Genomic DNA, 19,431 nt, shown 5'->3' on the forward strand with positions numbered 1-19,431 from the left:
CCAGTCCAGAATGGATGTTGCAGATGGTGGGGGGGGTGTCGGATGGAGGCTCTGGGACAAGTGCCTGACAGCAGGCCTCTTGGAGGGGAGAGGCGAGCCAGACACAGAGGAGATTTAATTACCGTTAATCCCCCCTCTGCTCTTTCTGGAGTGTATAGGCACACTTAATTACTATCGACTGGAAGCTAAAACAGCACTCCTGGTTCAGAACAAAATTCTGTTGGTGCGCCCCAGGCTGGAAATGATTATCCTTCGCACACGTGGATTTTCCCCTTCCCGTCTACATGCGGAATGCAAGTTGGGCTAGAGAGGAGTGTCGGGCACTTTAAAGTCGCTTACCACACCTTTCCCAACACGTCCATGCCTGTGTCATGGGCCTTCCTGCTTCTGAACACCGTGTGCTGGGAGAAGCCGCATCTCCGGGTCGTGTCACTGCACAGGAGTCGGCGTGAAGCACGTCCTGCTCATCGTGTGCCACCGTTCTGTGTGGTTAGCACCAGGGGACCTTCTGGCTTCAGAGCACCTGTGCAATGAAACAAAGCTCATTCATATCCCCAGACCCTATCCACTGGTCACATCATTGATGCTAAAGAACTATTAGCCATCCCATAAACCCACCCATCCCCAAAGTCTGAGAGGAGGGGGTTGTCTATTATACTTTCTGTGTGCATGATCTGAGGCCGAAAGATAAAAGGGGGCTGAGATGTTAACTGGGGTGACCTCAGCCCCTGGGGTGGCAGCCCCATGCCTCAGCCCCTGGGGTGACAGGCGGCAGTACACAGAAAGACAATAGGTCATTGTGAATCTTTAAGATCCCCTTAGCTGGGCATGGGTATGCCCTGACTCTCTGGGTGGCCTTGATAAGCTGTTTAAGTTCTCTGTGCCTCGGTTTCCTCATCTGTACAGTGGAGATAATTATGAATTTGCCACCTGATTCTCAAGAGGGCAGCAGTGGTGATTCAAGAAAGCAGTGTGGGTAGATGGTTGCCCGGTGGGCACAGACGGAGCACTTGCTGGGTCAGTAGTGACCACTGTGTTGAAGGAAAAGGTGATGGTGATGGCCTTCAACTTGCCTTACGAGCTTTCTGACAACATGTAGTGAGCGGAGGAGAAATTCAGTAGTCAGAGCAGCTTGAATTCTTTGCCATTTTTCACTGCAGTGTAGCTGTCCTTTTCAGGAGTGCGCCCTGCGTTTTCCTCATTGGCCAGGGCGGTGGGTGAGTGTTGCCTGGTCAGGCTCTAGGAGAAGGTGCTGTCGTCCAGGCAGGAATGGGCAGTGAGGCTGCGCAGAGCTCCTCCCAGGAGCAAGCAGGCTGTAGTGCTGTTGCCTCTAGTATTTTACCTCTCGGTCTTGACAGTGACGGCCACAGCTGAGCCTGTGGCATGTGGATGGATGGCCTCTGGGAGTCCAGGAGAGAGGCAGGACTCGGGCATTGGGTGCAGCTCAGGCTGTTGGAGGACAGTGGAGACATAGTTCCACGCCCAGTGTGGTCCCTTCTAAAGATTGCCACCTGCCCGCATCCAGCCTGGCCGGTGGAGGTGGGTTCATCTTCATTTTAGGGCAGTTCAGTGAATGATACTGCTGTTACCTGCCCCCAGGGTACCAGATTATTCTAACAGCCTCTGGACTTCCCTGCCCGTAGTCCCGCTCTCCGCTGCCAGTTATGTTTCCACAGTGTGGTCCTGATCTTGACCCTCCACGGCCCTTCATGACTCTGCTCGGTCATCAGGGTGCAGCCCAGGGAACAGTCTGGGTTAGGAACTCTTGATCTGGCCCTGTCCGCCGCCTCCTGCCTCCCCCAGGGCCCCTCTGCACCAGCCGCGCTCGCCTGCTGTGGAGGCTCCCAAAGGCCCCATCTTGCCCTGTCTTGTTGGCTTTTTGTGTCTGCTGTGCCCTGTGCTGCAAAGGCTGCGCTTGTCTTCAGGCCTCTGCCTGGGCCTCACTCCCCACCCTCTTCACTTCATCACCCCAGCCATGGCGCCTGCCTTTAATCTCAGTTGGAATTGCTTAATTATATGATTCTTTCACTGCCGCTTCAGCTCTCTGAGGGCAGGGATCTTGTCTGCTTTGTTCACCTCTGTGTCCCCAGTGTGTGGCACCTAATGGGCACCTAGGAAAGCATGGTCAAGCCCCTCTCGAGTGCTGGAGCCTGAGCTGAAGCACTGGGTCAGAGTGCTAAGTAAGTTAATGTTAGTATCTTGAAAGAGTTCATGGTCAGACAGATACCGTGGGAGACATACCCACAGGGATGTAATTCAGGATCCCAGCATAGAGGAGCACAGGGCAGTGGAAGAAGCCCCACGGAGGAGCACCAACCCCACCCGGGTGGGTGTGTTTCAGGGAAAGCTGCTTGGAGTAGGTGAAGCCTGAGGTACCCCTGATAGAGTCATAGGAAGGGAGCTAGCTGGGCAAAGATGGAGTAGCCGCAGTGTGTCTCTGCCCAGATGACAACCTGTGACTTGATACCTAGTAAGCCGTGGGCATCGGTTCAGCCCCGTGGGTCCCTTGCCAAGAAGCAGGTGCTGGGCACGCACTTGGTTTGCTGAGGATGTGCAGTTTGTTGCCCATCAGGCTTTTTAGATGGGTAGGGAAGGGGCGGAGATAATCGATCATCTGCAATTTTAAGGTTAGACCTGGGAAGCGTGCCTTGTTCCTGGATTACTCCCTGTGCCTGCCTGCCTTGGGTACAGCCACGCCGGTCCTTTCCCGGGAGGCCATGGCCTTGCTGGCCCTGTGGGGACCAAGTGCTTTATGGAGCTGCCGGTGCCACCTGCCTTTGTCTAGTGTGATCTCACATGGACCTAGGACTTTCCGAGTGAGGCCATGCAGGCGCTCTGTCAAGTCCAGGTGCCTCCCTCACAGCTCCAGTCAGTAATAGCCGCTGCTCCCGCGGGAGTCCAAAGTCAACTCCTCACCTTCCATTTTTCTACACGCTTAGATTTTGGTGGAGGAGAGGGCTGCAGGGTCTTTGATCGTTGTTACCTTAGAAATAACTTAAAATTCGGTAACTCTTCTTATCACTGATGAGAGATCCAGGGTGTCCTCCAAAGTAGAGTTACATTGCCTGTTTAAAAAGACTGTGCCACAGCCCGGCTGGTGTGGCTCAGTGGATTGAGTGTCAGCCTGCAACCCAAAGGATTGCCGGTTCGATTCCCAGTCAGGGCACATGCCTGGGTTGTGGGCCAGGTCCCCAGTAGGGGCCACACAAGAGGCGACCACACACTGATGTTTCTCTCCCTCTCTTTCTCCCTCCCTTTCCCTCTCTAAAAATAAAGAAGAAAGATTGTGCCCTGGTGTTGCACCCAACGTCATGTTCCCCAAAAGAAGAGTATCCCTGTGGGTGTGGGCGGTCTGGGGAAACCGCTGTATATTCTGCTTCCACCACTCACAAGTGTTCATCCTGGGAGGAGCAGGGGGTGTCATTTTTGTCTTTTATTGCAGGCCCTCTGCCCATGTGCAGGACAGGTCTCCTGAAAATACTTGTGGAAGTGCCGTGGAACACACTCACACGGAAAACCCAGTCCCTGGGTCTGAGGGGTGTCTCCTTTCCCTCTGGTGTGTTTCTGCCTTAAAGCGCCCTGACAGAAGAGCTGGCCTGCGCGCTGTCAGTGGGAGGACCCCTGGGAAGGAATCTGGCCCGTCCTCTCCCGGCCACGGAGTTCTCTTCTGTTGCTTTGACGGATGTCAGGACTCCTGAAAAGGTGGCAAGGGACAGGACCATGGGCTTCATTCTTGGAGAGAGCAGAATTCGAACCTGTGGTTTACCCACTGGTTTCCATGTTCTTTCCATCCCTGAGACCATGGGGGGATTTGCTGGTGCTCCGAGGGCTGCGCAAATCTTCGCCTAATGAAAGGGCCCCCAGCAGTGCACCTGGCTCTTCTGCCTCGAGTCTGCCCTGCTCTGTTTGTATAAAACTCCTTCTTTCCACAGTGTTTGCCACTCGGCAAGGCTTCTTGGAAGCCCCCACTTTTGTTTGGGGAAGTTTTTTAATCCTTTTCCGTTTTCACTGTGCCTGTGCCCAGGAAATTTAGTCTCTTTGGAATTACTCGTGCAAGCGCTCTTCGGTCCCTTTTCCGTTACCCTTGATGTGTGTGTCTCGCCACAGCTTTGGGGCACGGTAGTGGGCGCTCCTGGTAGCTGTGCAGCTGTGGTTTCCAGGTGGATGAGGGACAGGCACGGTGTGTAACCTTTCCGTGTTTCTGGGCCACACTGAGAAGAAGTGTTTGTCTTGGGCCACACATTAAATACACAAACACTAACAAAAACTGATGAGCAAAAATCAGGTTTTAGGTAAATTTACAATTTTGTGTTGGTTCGCATTCATGGCCATCCTGGCCCACGTGGGGCTCATGGACCGCAGGCTGGACAGGAGGATCATTCGGGTTGCACTCTGGGCAGAGTGAACAGGAGAGCTAAGTCCTGCCGTGGTTCTGGTTAGGGGAAGGCGCACTGCAGGGGCGGGGAAGTGCTGTGGAAGGGACCTGGCCTCGGGAAGGCTTAGCGTGCTGCAGCAGGAGGCCAGGCTCTCCGGACGTGAAGCAGATACTGGCTTCATGTCAGCTGGAGCTGGGAGGCATCATTCATCTGAAATGCACAAAGATGCCCTTCCTTGGGCTTGCCCTGATAGGATTGTCTAGCAGGAGGTTCGTCTAGCTCTTGCATTTTAGGAGCTGTATGGGGTCCTGTTGCAGGTGGACGCCGTGAAGAATGAGTGTCTGAGTTAGGTCCCGCCTTCCTGGTTCACGAGAAATGTGAGACATCAAAGTGAAACGCAGAGAGACCCCCTTCCCCAGAACCAGAAGAGGCGGAAGGCAGGCATTTCCTTTCCCAGAGCGGTCAGGAAGCCCCATGCAGCTTGGCAGGCAGTGGCCCTGGATGAGGAGTGTCTGGGTCGCCCCCTTAGGACACATCTGGTGGGGAAACATTAAAAACACGTGAGGACAGTGTGGCGTACTCAGCCTGCTCTCCCTGACGTTTGAAACAGGCCAGGAATGTGGACGGGGACGGAGAGGAGCCCGTGGGGCCTGCAGGGCTTTCTAGTGGAGGCTGTGTGGCGGGGCCGGGGGCTTCTGACGCCTGTCTGTCACCAGCCACGTTAAAAGCTGGTGGCGTGCTGGCTGCCATTGCGGAGGTCTCCGGTAAACGAAGGGGCCCTGGAGTGGATGGGCCCTGTGCCGCGAGTGGGAGGAATGACGGGGCTCCCCTGCAGTGAACAGAATTGGGGTAGGGGCTCTGAGGGGCCGGAGCTCACTCTTGGAAGAGAGAAGAGATGATTCGGGTAAAAGCAATTTCCCAAGAACTTTAAGTTTGAACGTGGAATTCCGGGGAGAAGCTCCTGCGGTCACCGCCTGCTCGTCCTTCCTCTCATTGTGCACGATTCGCTCGTGCTGCTGTGTGTGGCTGCGTCCCCGGCCGTGCACCCTGGAGGCAGGCCCAGGTCATGGTCCCTTTCGGATGGCACCCTGTGCCTCCATCAGCACGGGTTTCGTTCTGCTTTGTTGTAGGAAGAACGTCATAGACTTTTGACTAGCTCAGAAAGCCATTTCTTAGATGGTTATAATGATAGTAAGTAAATAGACGAAGTCCTCTTTGAAAAAACTACAGTTCGCAGTCAACACTATTTTGTGTCAGTTTCGAGTGTGCAGCGTAGCCCGTAGACCTTCGTATATATAGTGTCCCTTTGGTAAGTCGAGTGCCCACTGGCACCATAGGTGGTTACTGTAACGTATTGACCGTGTTCGCTCTGCTGTACCTTACATCCCCGTGCCCATTTTGTGACCGCCAGTGGTACTTCTTAGTTTTTCTGCCCTGCTCCCCAACGACCCTGTTCGCGTGCCTGTGGCGTCTGGTATTTGCCCCTGTCCTTTGCTCCAAGCAAGCAGGTATTTCTTTTGTGCCCCTCCTTCTGCTTAGACTTTGAGCTCCTTGAGGGCGGGGCACTGTTGCGTGCACAGACATTCGCATACATTCAGGTGGGTCTCTCAGGAGCCACAGCTTTGAGTTTTGCTTCCTAACGAGCTGAAGTGGAGAAACGGTGCTCTGGGGACGGAGAGCCCGGACAGCCAAGGGGACACGTCGGTTGCTGCTGAGTGGAGCCGGCTGCCTCCCCAGTAGGAAGAACTTCCGATTTTTTTCTGTCCGCTCATGGTCATTGTCACTGGATGAGTCAGTGAAATTGAAACATATCCTGATTTGAGTCATTTATTCAGCGGAAGGAATTCAGTGTGCAACGCTGTGGCCTGCCGACCAGGGTGATTTCTAGGCTAAGGGGATAAAATAAGCCAAACAGAACACTGGCTTGTTCCGGGAGCACCTCACACTCTGTGGCAGATGGCGCTGGCCCAGGCCCCTCTGTGACGCATGCATGGCACCGACACCACCACTGGGAAGGAGCCGGCAGTGTCACTGGAGTTTTGGTGGACTGTGGGCTGTTCAGAAGTCTGTGGTCTTGAGAGTCTGGGGAGAGGACGTGGTGGAAGGAGCCAGCACGCTGGTGTGTGACCCAGTGGTGTCCTGGCCCTGAGCTTCTGCTGCTGCTTCACAGGTCCTTGGCTCCCCCCTGGGTTGCTCTCAGGACCCCTGGGGTGAGGTGTGCCTGGCCTGGCCTGCTGGTCGCAAAGCCTCAGGAGTGGGAGTGCGATTGCTCATGTCCGTGGACGCTCGCTCCGGAAACCTCCCCCCTGCCCCCCTCACCTTGGGACCTGAGAAGACCCTCTTGTATTTGAGGGTGTGTCGTGGGCTTTCACAATCCAAAATGCTTCCCGAGTGGTCATCGCCCACGTTTGGCCCGACTTGGTGATTCCTTTCACGTTTCACCATGCTGTCCCTTCACTGCCGACTGAACACACGTGATTTCTCCCCTGGAGCGCCCCCTCCACTGTGACGCGCAGGTGTTACGCAGCAGTCTGCCCTGATCGGCTGTGAGGACCCCTCCCGGGTCAGTTGTTCTGTGTTCCCTCCTGTCAGAGATTTTTCTCCCAGAACCTCACCCCATCTTTCAATGGCAGTAGTCCATTCATACATAGCTTTGGGGGAAGCTTAACCATGGTTTTACACACGTTTTATAAAACCGGAGGTCGAGTCCACACCTAAGCACTGAATGATGACATGGGCCGCATTTTCCGTCACTGGCGGTTTCTAGGAGAGGGGTTCACACTGATCTAATCACGCATGACCCCACTTCCTCCAAGTGCTCCTCTCTGCCACCATTCAGTGGAGGATTTCAGTTCAGTTCAGTGGAGGATTCTTCCCACCATTCAGTTCAGTGGAGGATTCTTTCAGCTGAATTTTTGCCGGGGTTACTGGCCGGGCAGCGTGCCCCTGGGGCCCCAGTGGAGCGGTTGAGGGCTCCTGCTCTGGGGGGTCGCACGGGTTTCAGTGAGCCTGGCGCTGAGCTGGAGGGCGGGGGTCCCATCCCGCCCGCAGAATTGCAGTGTCATAAACGAGCTGTTCCCATGTATTTTTTACCTGGTTTCCCCCCGAAAGATTGAGGTGACATAAGGATGCAGCCGTTGCAACGATACTTGAACAGCCTAGAGTGGGAAAGCAGGCCCGAGAGCTATCCCCGAACAGGACTGCAGCTCTGTCCCCTTTCATAGCAAAGGCTGTCACTGGGCTTCTGGTGGCCCCAAGGTGTGTGAGGACCGGGCCAGCCCCCCCGGGCCCCAGCAAGGTGGTCGGTCGTCCACACCAACCCCGAGAGCCCCGAGGGTGTGAGAGCTTGAGTCTCCCTCTGACTTGGGAGACTGGCGGTCACGGAACTGCAGCACCAGTCCCAGACGTGGGTCTCTCTTTCTCACACTCACCCTTCCACCCACCCACTCACCCAGCCGGTCCGCAGTCCCATCTCAAGGAGAGCCCCTGGAGAACATTTGGGGGGCTGGCTTCCCTCTGCACACACGTGAGCTTCAAAAGATCAGAACTCAGCCTGGGTTTCCACAGTCCAGCCCCGTCCCACCAACACTTAGGAGGCCCCACCCATGCTAGGCACCAGGTGGTCCAGGCAGCTTGCCCCCGCCCTGAGGGGGGACAGACACCCCCTCTGATCTGTATGGAGCTGTACGAGCTTAGACGAGAAGGAGTTGCACCCTTTCAGGGGGCTTTGGGAACCAGTGGAAGAGGCAGACCTTGAAGGACACTGAGAGTCATTAGGTGGCACTGGGGGAAGGACGGATGTTCCTAGTGGGGAGTGGCCTGGTGTGGAGAGACTGTCCCGGCTGTTGGGTGGAGGGGCATGCAGGGGACCGTCAAACTGCAGTGGGGGCTCAAGCCCACTCGGTGCCCTCCCCGTTTGCTGCCCTGAGGTGGAGGCTGTTGCCTACCCGTAAGTGGCAGCTTCTGATACCAGTTCGGTGACTACAGTGTGGATCTCAGTCCAGGGCAGCGTATCTGGTGAGGGTACCGCCCTGGCTTCTTGAAGCTGCTTGTGTATTGTGCTCCGTCTCTCTGGGACCAGCCCTTAATTAAGAGGAGCAGGCGGCTTAGAAAGACCCCGACTCTTCTCTGCAGACACAGGTGATGCGTTGTGCTCCTGGCCAAGGAGTGGTTAACTTGACTAGGCTCCGGCACCTGGTTCACCCCGTCGAGGAAGTGTAGGGTGACCTGTGGAAAACAGGAGCCTTGTGTGCCGTGGTTGACTCCCACGCAGTGATTTTAATTTCTCCTTTCAATGTGTCTTCTCTTTGTTCTCCTGTGCTGACCCTTCCTTTAGAAAACCTTCTGGTCTCTTACTCCAGGCTGCAAGCTTCCAAAGGCAGAGCTTTTGAGTCTTGAGTGTGAATGTCTGAAACCCAGGCAGTTTGCCTTTGTTTATTATCTCTGGAGTGGTTTGGGGCACCTGCGTAGGAAAAGAGAGGAGGGGGCTTATTGTTTTTTGAGAAAGCTCTTTGTAGTTAATGCCTTGTGAAAAATGGATTTGTATGTAGAAGAAAACATTTGTTAGTCAAAAAAAAAAAAACACACCAAAAAACCCCCGATTTCCTGATGTCGATGTGCTCCTTTGTGTTAGACCCTCGGTACCTGTAGCCCCGGTGCCTCTGGAGCGTGAGCGCTTGGTCTGCTGGGTGTGCACCCAGGTGCCCACAGCCCACTCATGTTTTAATGTTCCCGAAATTGGGAAATTGCTCCTTACACTTGGCGTGCACATTAATGTTCTCATTGGTGGTCCATCCTACAGTTTACAGTCTTCGAATGAAGAATACAGTCAGTATTTAAAGAATACCATTCTCTGAGTCGGCTGACAGCTTAATTAGAGTAGAAGCTCGGTCTCAAGTCTTGTGATGCCCCCGGGCATGTACATCCATAATGCACATTGTACATTTTTCTCCTGTTAAGAATAGGGGGGCTGGATTGGAAATGGTTTGCAGGCCCCCTTCTGTGTGTTGTTGAAGGTGGAGGCTTGAGAGGCCTTCGGTCCAGCAGGATCAAAGTGTCTGTTTCTTGCCAGGCTCTGTGCTGGGTGGTGGGTGCAGGGTCCCCACCTGCAGTCCCAGAGTGGCTGCAATATAGCCCCTGCCTGGTGGCAGCTCCCTGTATCTGTGCTGGGCTGACCCCTGGGAGCAGAGGCTTTGTCCACGCAGACCCAGGGTTCTCCCTGATTGGCTTCTCTTCTCACCCCTTTCCTCTGAGCCCTACTGGATGGAGGGAGCTTTGCTGACCCAGTGGCTCCCGGCTTTGGAAGAGCTGGGTCAGAGTTGGGAGTTTCGCTTCCAGCCCCACTCTACCCTGTGGGAGCTGTGTTGACCAGTCAGGTCCTGGGGTCATGCAGGGCACCAGCCTCACCGGAGAGCAAGGGACCCAATAACTTAGCTTGTGTGGCTTTTATCCTGTGGTGACACGTTCGGATGCTCCCGGTTTCATGTGAGCAGGGCCGCAGGTGTCTGTCTCCTCTGCCGCTGGGTCCACGCCCCCTCCCGTGTGCCTGGGGAGGGCACTGAGCGTTCAGGGAGTGGAATGAGTTTCTCTGTGCGGCAGGTGTTGTAGCCCCCGTTCTGAGGTTTAGAAGGTTCACACTTAGCCTGGAGGTGGCAGGCCAAGGATTTGAACGCACGTTTGATTTCACGGTTGGTGCTTTTCCCACACCAACTGTCAGGGCTGAATGCCACCCTGTAGATTATTTCTGACAGTGTGTGTATCGCTAAAAACACTTTAAGAATTTTAATTGACTTAGAAGCATTGATTTGTTGTTCTACTTACTAAGGCATTTATTGGTTGGCTTGTCTGTGCCCTGACTGGAGAGTGAACCCACAGCCTTAGCATATAGGGACAACACTCTAACCAACTGAGCTACCCGGCCAGGGTATATAATTATTTTTTTAATTGGGGGGGGGAGGCAAAAGTTTTTGAGTCTTGGGAAAACTAAAGGAATGCATTTCGAGCAGAGACCTCTGCTGGCCACCGGGAGGGAACTTCAGTACCCTGAGCCCTGCTCAGCGGGCTGCTGTGATGGGGGGAGTGGGGCTGGCCAGGACCCGCCCCGCCGTGATTTCACCAGCATTGCTCATCTGAGTGTGCGACCCAGCGAACAGGGTCTGGTTTTGATTCTTATCTCTCTGGTGACGGGCGCCCAGCCAGCGGGCAGATCAAAAGACGGAATGTGTTCATTTGGCCATTATTTTAAAAACCGAGGTACAAGGGTGCACTTCTTAAAGACGAGGGCGCCGTGGATTAGATTATCCATGGGGTTGAACTGGTCTGGCTTTTGTGCTTTTTTAAGGGTTCATCTCAAGTTTCTTTTTCTGGTTGAACAATTTTTTTCAACATTAATAACTAATGGAGAAGGGAAGAGGCAAAGTAGAACCATATGGCGGCACAAACACAAACCTCACTTGTGGCCGGAAACGTCTGATTTGTATCTCTTTTCATGTGATCAGCTGTTGGGTTAGATGGTGGAAAAGTATTCAGTTTGGGGGCAACAGCAAGGCGTGATTGTGTTTTATCCTAGCTGTGGTGTGTTCCACATGTGCTCTCTCAGACGGTGGCTTGGAGCTTGTGGCTGTGGACAAGTTACTTCTCCAGGGCCCCGCTCTCTCCCCTTCTTTACACTGGGAGTGGTAGCTGGATCGGTGAGTAGGGCTGTTCGGAGGATTAAAGGAGGGACGCAGGTCGAGTTGACAGGACCACTGTGCCAGGTGTGCACTACCAGCTGTTGGCTCTTTCATCCTCCTGATCTTTGTCTGCACTGTCATTAAGGTGTCACTTGAGGCAGTTGCTAGTGACATCTTAACATCTTTCTTACTTCTGGGACTTTGTACTCGCTGCCCAAGTTCACTTTACTCCTTTTTCCCCTCTGTCCAGTGGCCCCCTGGGCACTGGTGAGCCAGGTGAGGGCTCAGTGACAAAGGGCACAGCGGTTCCTGCCCCCGGATATTGTGGCAATGGAATAATTGGTGGAGGCCAGACCGCCGCCACCTGACCTGGCGTCAGAAACCCTGTCGTGGCCAGTGCAGCGCTGTTTATTATTCCATGTCATTTGGAATTAAGTTTAAATCCCCCCAACAGCCTGGATTGATCTGATACCTTTGGGTTATCTGAACTCCCCCCTTACAAAGGTTGTTAAGCGGTTCAGATGGGCGGTTTGGACAGAAGCCATTCCCCCCGGGCGTTGGCACCAAGCACGTGTTCTCGCTGGAGGCGCTCCTTGGCCTGGGAGGCAGCAGAGCTGATGAAACACCCACCCCAGAGTGAACTTTCGGCTTTGTTTGGACTTGTCCTTCTTTTAAATTGCTGTGCAAACTCATGATTTGTGAGATTTAATGTGATTTCTTCCACCGTGCTAACCATTTGACATGACCAGGAGGTCGGGGGTAGGGTTGGGGATGAGTGTAGGGAGGGCGTCCTTCAGTAACTGACTTGATTACAGAGGTGAACTGCCTCTATTCAGGATCTGTAGTGTGACCTCGGGTCACAAGATTAACACCCACTTTCTCAGAAGTCTGCAGGCACATGGAGCCCCCGCCTCGGGGTGCGTGTCACTGGGCTGGGTCTAGGGGCCAGTCTCTGCCCTTGTAGGGAATGTTAAACAGGGAGGAAGGAGTAGAGTAATAGCTGGTGACAGTATTAGAACAGCCACCCCCACGGCACTTGGGATGCAGTTGACATCAGTATTACTGAAGGAATTCCAAAGAATGTGACATTTTGAGAAAGAAATTAGAGTTTGGGCTGGCCCCTAAAGAATGGTAGGATTTGAGAGAGGACTAGGGGATAGGGTGCCACATTTGGCAAATAAAAGTATATGTTCCATGTAAAGTTTGAGACGTACTTACACTAAATGTTATTCATTGTGTATCTGAAATTAAAATTTAACCGGCCAGTTCGTTATTTTATCCAGCAACCATAAATGGGGAGGATTTTTGGAGGAAGAACGCATGTGCAAATGTGTGTTCAGGAAGCAGTGAGTAGGCAGCGTTGCTGCTGGAGAGGGCGCAGACAGAAGCGGTGGGGTGAGGGGGGGGCTGGGCGGGGGCTCAGCGGGGAGGTCAGGACTGATGCTCGCACGGGCATCTGCTTCTGCTGTGCAGATCTGTAAGCACATTGTGCACTCTGTGCTTTGCGCTCCACACGGTAACAGTCGGATTATTTCTTAAGAGCGTTTTAATTTTGATCAAAGAAACAGGAGTGCAGAGAAAAATGGAATACAAAAATATCTTCAGAATTTATCCAAAAGGGGAGACTGTATCTGCTTGGATAAAACATCAGTCAGCCATATAGGTAGGGCAAATCATATGCCATTCATAAATTCTACATGTTTTTCTGTGCACTGCCCTAAGTTTATTTTTATTTTTTAAATCATATTTTATTGATTATGCTATTATAGTTGTCTCAATTTTTCCCCCTTTGCCCCCCTCCACCCAGCTCCCCTCCACTCCCTCAGGCCATCCCCACACCATTGTTCACGTCCATGGGTCATATGTATAAGTTCTTTGGCCACTCCATTTCCTATACTGTACTTTACATCCCTGTGGCTATTCTGTAACTACACATTTGTACTTCTTAGTCCCCTCACCTCGTCACCCATTCCCCTCACACACCCTTCCCATCTGGCAAACATCAAAACACTCCCTGTATCCATAATTCTGTCTCTGTTTTTCTAGTTTGCTTAGGGTTTTTTTAGATTTAGTTGTTGATAGGTATGTGTTTATTGCTGTTTTATTGTTCATAGATCTTTTTCTTAAATAAGTTTCTTAATATAATAAAGAAACCATTTTATATAATAATGGCTTGGTGAGGATGGACTTCTTTAGTTTTTTCTTGTCTGGGAAGCTCTTTATCTGCCCTTCCATTCCACATGATGTGTTTGCTGGGTAGAGCAATCTTGGCTGTAGGGCCCTGCTTTTCATGAGTTTGAATATTTCTTGCCAATCCCTTCTAGCCTGCAAAGTTTCTTTTGAGGAATCAGCTGACAGTCTTATGGAAACTCCCCTGTAGGTAACTAACTGCTTTTCTCCTGCTGCTTTTAAGATTCTGTCTTCGTCTGTAACCTTTGGCATTTTAATTAGGTTGTGTCACAGAGCAGGCCCTTTGTATCCATTGTGTTCGGGACTCTGTGCTTCCTGGGTTTACATGTCTACTTCCTTTACCAAGTAGGGAAGTTTTCTTTCATTATTTTTTCAAGTACATTTCCAATTTCTTACTGTTTTTCTTCTTCTGGCATCCCTATGGTGCAAATGTGGGAACGCTTAAAGTTATCCTAGTGGCTGCTTATACTACTATCCTTGTGTTTGTTTTTTTCTTCTTGTTCTGATTGGTAGTTTTTTGGTTCCTTATGTTCCAAATCATTGATTTGATTCTCAGCTTCATCCACTCTACTGTTGTTTCCCCATAAATTGTTTTTTTACTTCAATTAGTCAATCCTTTGTGTCTGACTGGCTCTTTTTAATGCCTTTGAGGTCCTCATTAAGTTCCTTTAGCATCCTTATAGCCAGTGTTTTGAGCTCTGCGTCTGAAAGATTGCTTATCTCCATTTTCTGTTTAGTTCTTTTTCTAGTTTTGATCTGTTCTTTCATTTGGGCCATGTTTCTCTGTCTCCCTCCCTGCATTTGTTATTATGTATTAGGTAGAGCTGCTGTGACTCCCTGTCTTGGCAGTGTGCTCTAATGTAGAAGATTCCTGTAGGGTCCAGTGGCACAGCCTCTCCTATCAACCAAACTGTCTGCTCGAGTGCATCCTTCATGTGGGCTAGTACATCGTCCTCTTGTAGTTGAGCCTTGGTTGCTGTTGGCAGGTCAGTGGGAGGGTTTTACCCAGGCCAGTCAGCTGCAAGGACTTGTTTTGACCACTGACCACCAATCTCTGTCTTCTGTGGAGGGTCAGTGGCTCAGGGCCAGGGTGGTGGTGCTCCAGTGTGGTCTGTAGCTGTTCGCTGGATGCACAGGCCCTGGGGTTTCCCAGGTGGTGCAGGCCGAGGTCAGTAGTACTCACCTCTGTTCTGCCTGGGGCCACCCTGACTGAACTATAAAGCAATCCGAGATGGCTGCTACTTGTGCTGGGCTTGGAGGCTCCCAGGTAAGGCCAAGCTGTGATCCAGGGCTGGCTGCTGCTAGGGCTGGGCCTGTGGCCACTTAGCTAGAGGCAGGGGTCTAGAGGCTCACTGAGGCCGGTTGTCGCTTGTTTGAGGGGATCTGGGAAGTTGTGAAGCATCAGCCACAACCAGCCATTCCTGTGGAAAAGTCACTGTTAACAGTTTGGTAAGTTGGTTGGGACAGAGTCTCAGGGGATCTGCAGGGCGGGCAAACAGCGTTAGCTAGGTTGGTAGAGTCTCGGTTATGGCACCCACTTGCTGGCTCTGTGTGGGGAGGGTTCAGAAAGGGGACAGTGGCCTCTTCCTGCCTTTCTGCCCCCTCAGCTGTTGCCTTGCTGCTAGAGTCCTTCAGTTCCTCCCTGTGTGCCATGGGTGCCACACGTCCAAGCTGCTGCCCTGGTGCTGGAGCTCTGGGGCAGTGAGTCCGAGTTAGTCTGTGTGTGGGTTCTTTAAAAGGAACTGCTTGGGACTCCAGAAGTTTCTTCCAGTGACTCAATCCCCACTGGTTTTTGTAGCCAGGAGTTATGGGACTTATCTTCCTGGCACTGGAACCCTGGGCTGGGGGCCTGGTGTGGGGCTGGGACTCCTCACTAATGAGATACCACCCCTCCGGGATTCTTACCCACCACACGTGGTTGTGGGACCAGCCTGTTCCGTGGCCCCCGCCTCTTCTGCCAGTCTGGATAAATGTGGTTTCTTTAATTCTGTAGTCGGACTTTATTCGACTCAGTTTTTGATGGTCCTGAGTGATGGTTGTTCTCTATTTTGGTGGTAATTTTGATGTGGTTGTACAAGGACGTGAACCAGATTTACTTACACTGCCATCTTGACCAGATATCGCCGCAAGGTTTTGAGTGACAGTCGGATGTTTTTCTGAAGTTGGTTTCCACCAACTTCACGAACTTTGGAAAGTCCAGAGACAGATCTTCAAGGGCGGCTGGATCTAGGAGCTCAGATGGCGTCTCGGGCTCCGCACTGTGCAGACGCTCAGGCAGGTGCTGTCCTGATGCTGCCGCCCAGGACCCTCACCCCCTCCCAGCTTCCCTGGTGGAGGGGCCAGGCCATGCATGTTCCCATGGCCCCTGGAGGAAACCCCTAGGAGAGCTTCCTCCCCAAGTTGGCCCAGGCTCTTTGGACCGTGGCCCTCCGATGGCCTGTGGCGGGTAGTGGGGTGGAGACCGGCCTCCTCCACACTGCGTGGAGTGAGGAGCTTTGTGACTAGGAAAGGAAAGGTGGGCTGAGCAGGTGATGAGAGTGGCTTTTGATGGCAGCTGATACCCCACATGTCAGCTCCTTGCACTGTTGCCTTAGCGTTGTCTGTGCTTTGTGGGGCAGGAGTTCGAGCATGGGAGCAGTGGAATCCCTTCTGGTCCCATATGCCGATCTGAGCTGCTTGGACACGGCGGGCAGGCTGCATCCTGTTCTCTAGACCAATGGCTGTCACATTTTTAAAAAACTTTTATAAGCCAGAATTATTTAAAAAAAAAAAGACTAGGTCATTGGATTGTCAACTTTTAACACAAAAACAAAATAAACCTAAAATTGATGACATCTTAAAAACAAAAGGGGGATATTCTATGAAGAAGGAAGAATGCATTTAACCATATGAAGAGATCGGCATCATTTAGATGAGCCTTTACCTGCAGAGTTTTCAGTGATGCGGTGAGTCTCTGGTGTGGCTCACCTGCTGTGTTCATCGTGTGGCTGGTTGGCAGCAGAGCGCAGGTTAGAACCCAGGCCTCTCAGTTCTCAGTCTTGCCACTGTTGGTCCTCCAGGTCGTATTATATTAATAAAAATGCCAGGATTTTCATTAAAACTCTGGTTCATTTTATCTGGTGCTTTTATACAACTTTCCGCTTTATGTTTGTGAATGCCTGGTTGGAACCACAAGTGAAATTGGTCATTGGTGTTATCAAAGTTTACTTCTTGACAATAAACTCTTTTCTGAAAGCCGATTGCTACGTGTTGAGCACGGCTGTGGGCCCCGGGGTTGCAGCCACTGACAAGACTGAAGTCCCTGCCCACTGAAGTGTGCCTTCCAGTGGGGGAGACAGATGACAAACCGGGAAGAAATAGACTTTCAGGTTGAGCAAGTGCCAGGGAAAAATTGTTCAATATTTTTGACCAGTGGATTAACCTCTTGGATAGGAGAGAAGCCACACCCATTCTATACCAAACCCCATTATCTTGTAAGCTTTCCTATGTTGGGGGACTTAGCTGCGAGCAACAAGACTGGGGGAAAATGGGAAGCAGGTGGCCCCCAGGCAGAACTGGGGTTAAGAAAAACTGGGTTCTCGGGGGTCCGTTTTTATCCAGTGCCTCGAGCAGGATGGTGTACTCAGGTGTGATCTAGGCTGGCGTGGCCACCTAAGAATGCCAGACAACAGGTGGCACTAAGTACCAAAGAGGAGAGTGGGGTGCGACTATGTCCCACAAACGTGTGTGCTTTCCCTGTGCAGGGGGTGGGAGGCACTGTGCTGGGTGCCAGTGCATGAGCTCATGTGAGCCCCCAAATCACCGTAGGTTGGTTTTCATTGTCCCCACTTTACAGGTGAGGAAGTCCAGTCTCATCAGTAGAGACAAGAAATGACTTAGCCAAGGCCACAAAGCCAGTTAGCGGTGGGATGAGGATGTCTAACTTCAGAGCCCATTTGCTGGGACTCTCCCATAATCCAGGACAAATCGGGCCAGTAGCGTCAGGGTCAGTTAGAAGGGATTGTAGACAAAAGTCAGGATCCAGCAGGCTAGCCAAGGCAGCAGCTGCCAGAACAAGCAGTGACGCTTAGGGAAAGGCCACGATGTGCTGCCGGGCAGGCTCGTGGGTGCCCGGGGGCGTTTCCGAGTCAACAACGGGAAGCCAGACCAGTGCCAGATCCCATTTGCTTTGGGTGGAAGCTGTTACAGTCTTCCCTGCCTTGGCCTCGACTTTTTCCCAGGCTCTGTGGCTGTCCTTAGCCAAGTGGGGGTGGGGTGGGAGGGAGTTGTTTGCCACCAGAGTGTACCTTGCGCACATCGTGCTTCCTGTTAGCGTCTCTTAAACCAGAGCTGTGGTCAGAAGGGGTGGTTGCTGCCTCTGCTGCCTGCTTCCTGTGTGGGCCTTGGGCACCTTAATGATGGGACCCCAGGTCTCAATTCTGTAAGATGGGGACAGTGCTTAACTAGTTCACAAGCTGGAAGCAAACTGAAGCAGACAACACGCCCCATGTGGAGGGTGTCTCCCATGTGTCACACCTGGCCTGGGTGTGACGTGTGGGAGACACTTGGGGGTGAGTTGACATGATTAACACTAAAAATGACTTTGAAAATAGCCCCATTTGATGGGGGAGCCCCATTTTCGTTTGTCTCTATTTGGTGGAGGGGGTGCACAGGCAGGTGTTGCATAGAGAAGGGATTCTGAGAATAAGCGGATTGTGTCCAGGCATTAATGGTGTGTGTGTGTATCTCTCCTGGGATAGGCGACATGCTGTTCCGTGGTCATTTCACTGAGGCCGGAATTGATGTTGCTACAAGGCAAGTAACTGCCTTCTAGCTGTGCCAGACAGGGCTCTGCAGGCCGAGTTCTGGGAACACCCCGGGGGTCAGCAGAGGTGTCCTGAGAAAGCCCCCAGAGGCTGTGCGGTCTCTGAGGTGGGGGTGTGTTCTCTGTCCCCGTCTTTCCGGTGGTGGAAAGGGTCTTCTGGAGGAACACGGGCACCGCTGTAGCCGTCAGCCCCTCCGCTGAGCTGCTCTTCTGGGTGTCCTTGCCTCGTGATTTAACTTTTCCATTTGGAAAGATTGTTGGTGCTCTTGGCAGCCCCTGGCCTGGTAAACGATCTGGTGGGGCCTCCATAAACCCAGGCCCATGGAATGAGTAAGCCCGCACATTGAAAATACAGCGCGGCAGTGACTCAAGCCTGCAGGAATCCATCCCTGAAAGTGCTGCCATCCCCTCCTGGAATATTTTGGTGGAAAGTGCTGTTCGAGTTGGGAAGAAGAGGCCAGCAGCCTGGTCACCAGCAAAGCCTCGCGTCACATGGAGCAACGCGGGCCCTGAGCCCACGGAGCCCTCCTCCTCACTGAGGTGGCCCTGGGCAGGTCAGCCTGGTAGAAACCCACTGGAGCTCCAGCTGGGGATGCTGGCGTGGCCCTTTCTTTGCAGCAAGTAAGGTTGACTGTACAAGTCAACCTGGTAATGCTTGGCCAGAGGCCTGGAAAGTAGTGGAAACTCCACCCAGCATGGGAGCCTGTGGGAGTTCTCCGCCACAGGCGGGTTATCATTCTCAGAGTTCAGTGGGTTCCCGTGTATTTAAAGTGTTTACCTTCTTCTCGGGACTTGAGCTTGTACTCTGCCCACCAGAGACCAATACCAAGCATGCACGTGCTTAAATGTACTAGACCACCCTGGCGACCAGGTGAGTAAAACTGCACACAGGTTCGGAAGGATGGCTGGACTGGAAATCACGCTCTGCTGTAATTCAAGAACAGGCTTCTTTATAGAGGGACCCAGTTGGTGTCAGACACATGGGGCAAAGAAAAGAACAGGCCCATGATTCTGGCAGGGTACCAAGGGCCAGATGTTAAATGTGCTGACCACGATCTGGCTGCGGTTGCCGTTAGCCAGCCTGGGTCTGATGTGTTGTTTTAACCCATGTCTGCCTTTTCCTTTCTCTCTGCCAGGTCCCCAGTCTATGTGAAGATCTCCTGTCTTCTGTTGACCAGCCGCTGAAAATCGCCAGAGACAAGGTGGTGGGAAAGGATTACCTGTTGTGTGATTACAACAGAGACGGGGACTCGTATAGGTGAGCGCCTGGGCAGGCTGGCAGCCCGTCAGCCAGTTCACATTTGTCCTTGTTCTGCTTCTCCCCTTCCGTGCAGTCAGCCAACAGGTGCTGTGGGGTGCCTCCAGTGAGCACGGAGGTTTAGCATGAACA

The 19,431-nt window shown here is 52.6% G+C and overlaps 1 protein-coding gene across 3 annotated transcripts in view; it reads left to right on the forward strand.

Annotated features, from left to right (window-relative positions):
* CAPZB (capping actin protein of muscle Z-line subunit beta) overlaps positions 1 to 19,431 on the forward strand; it is a 124,565-nt gene that overhangs the window by 68,089 nt on the left and 37,045 nt on the right. For all 3 annotated transcript variants that reach the window (XM_053660231.1, XM_053660230.1, XM_053660232.1), the window contains exon 3: positions 19,178 to 19,299. In XM_053660231.1, the coding sequence (XP_053516206.1) occupies positions 19,178 to 19,299 (122 nt within the window). The remainder of the gene's footprint in view (positions 1 to 19,177; positions 19,300 to 19,431) is intronic.

This window comes from Artibeus jamaicensis, unplaced genomic scaffold (genome assembly GCF_021234435.1).
Source record: "Artibeus jamaicensis isolate MK-2021 breed Jamaican fruit bat unplaced genomic scaffold, CSHL_Jam_final scaffold_847, whole genome shotgun sequence".
Taxonomy (NCBI): domain Eukaryota; kingdom Metazoa; phylum Chordata; class Mammalia; order Chiroptera; family Phyllostomidae; genus Artibeus; species Artibeus jamaicensis.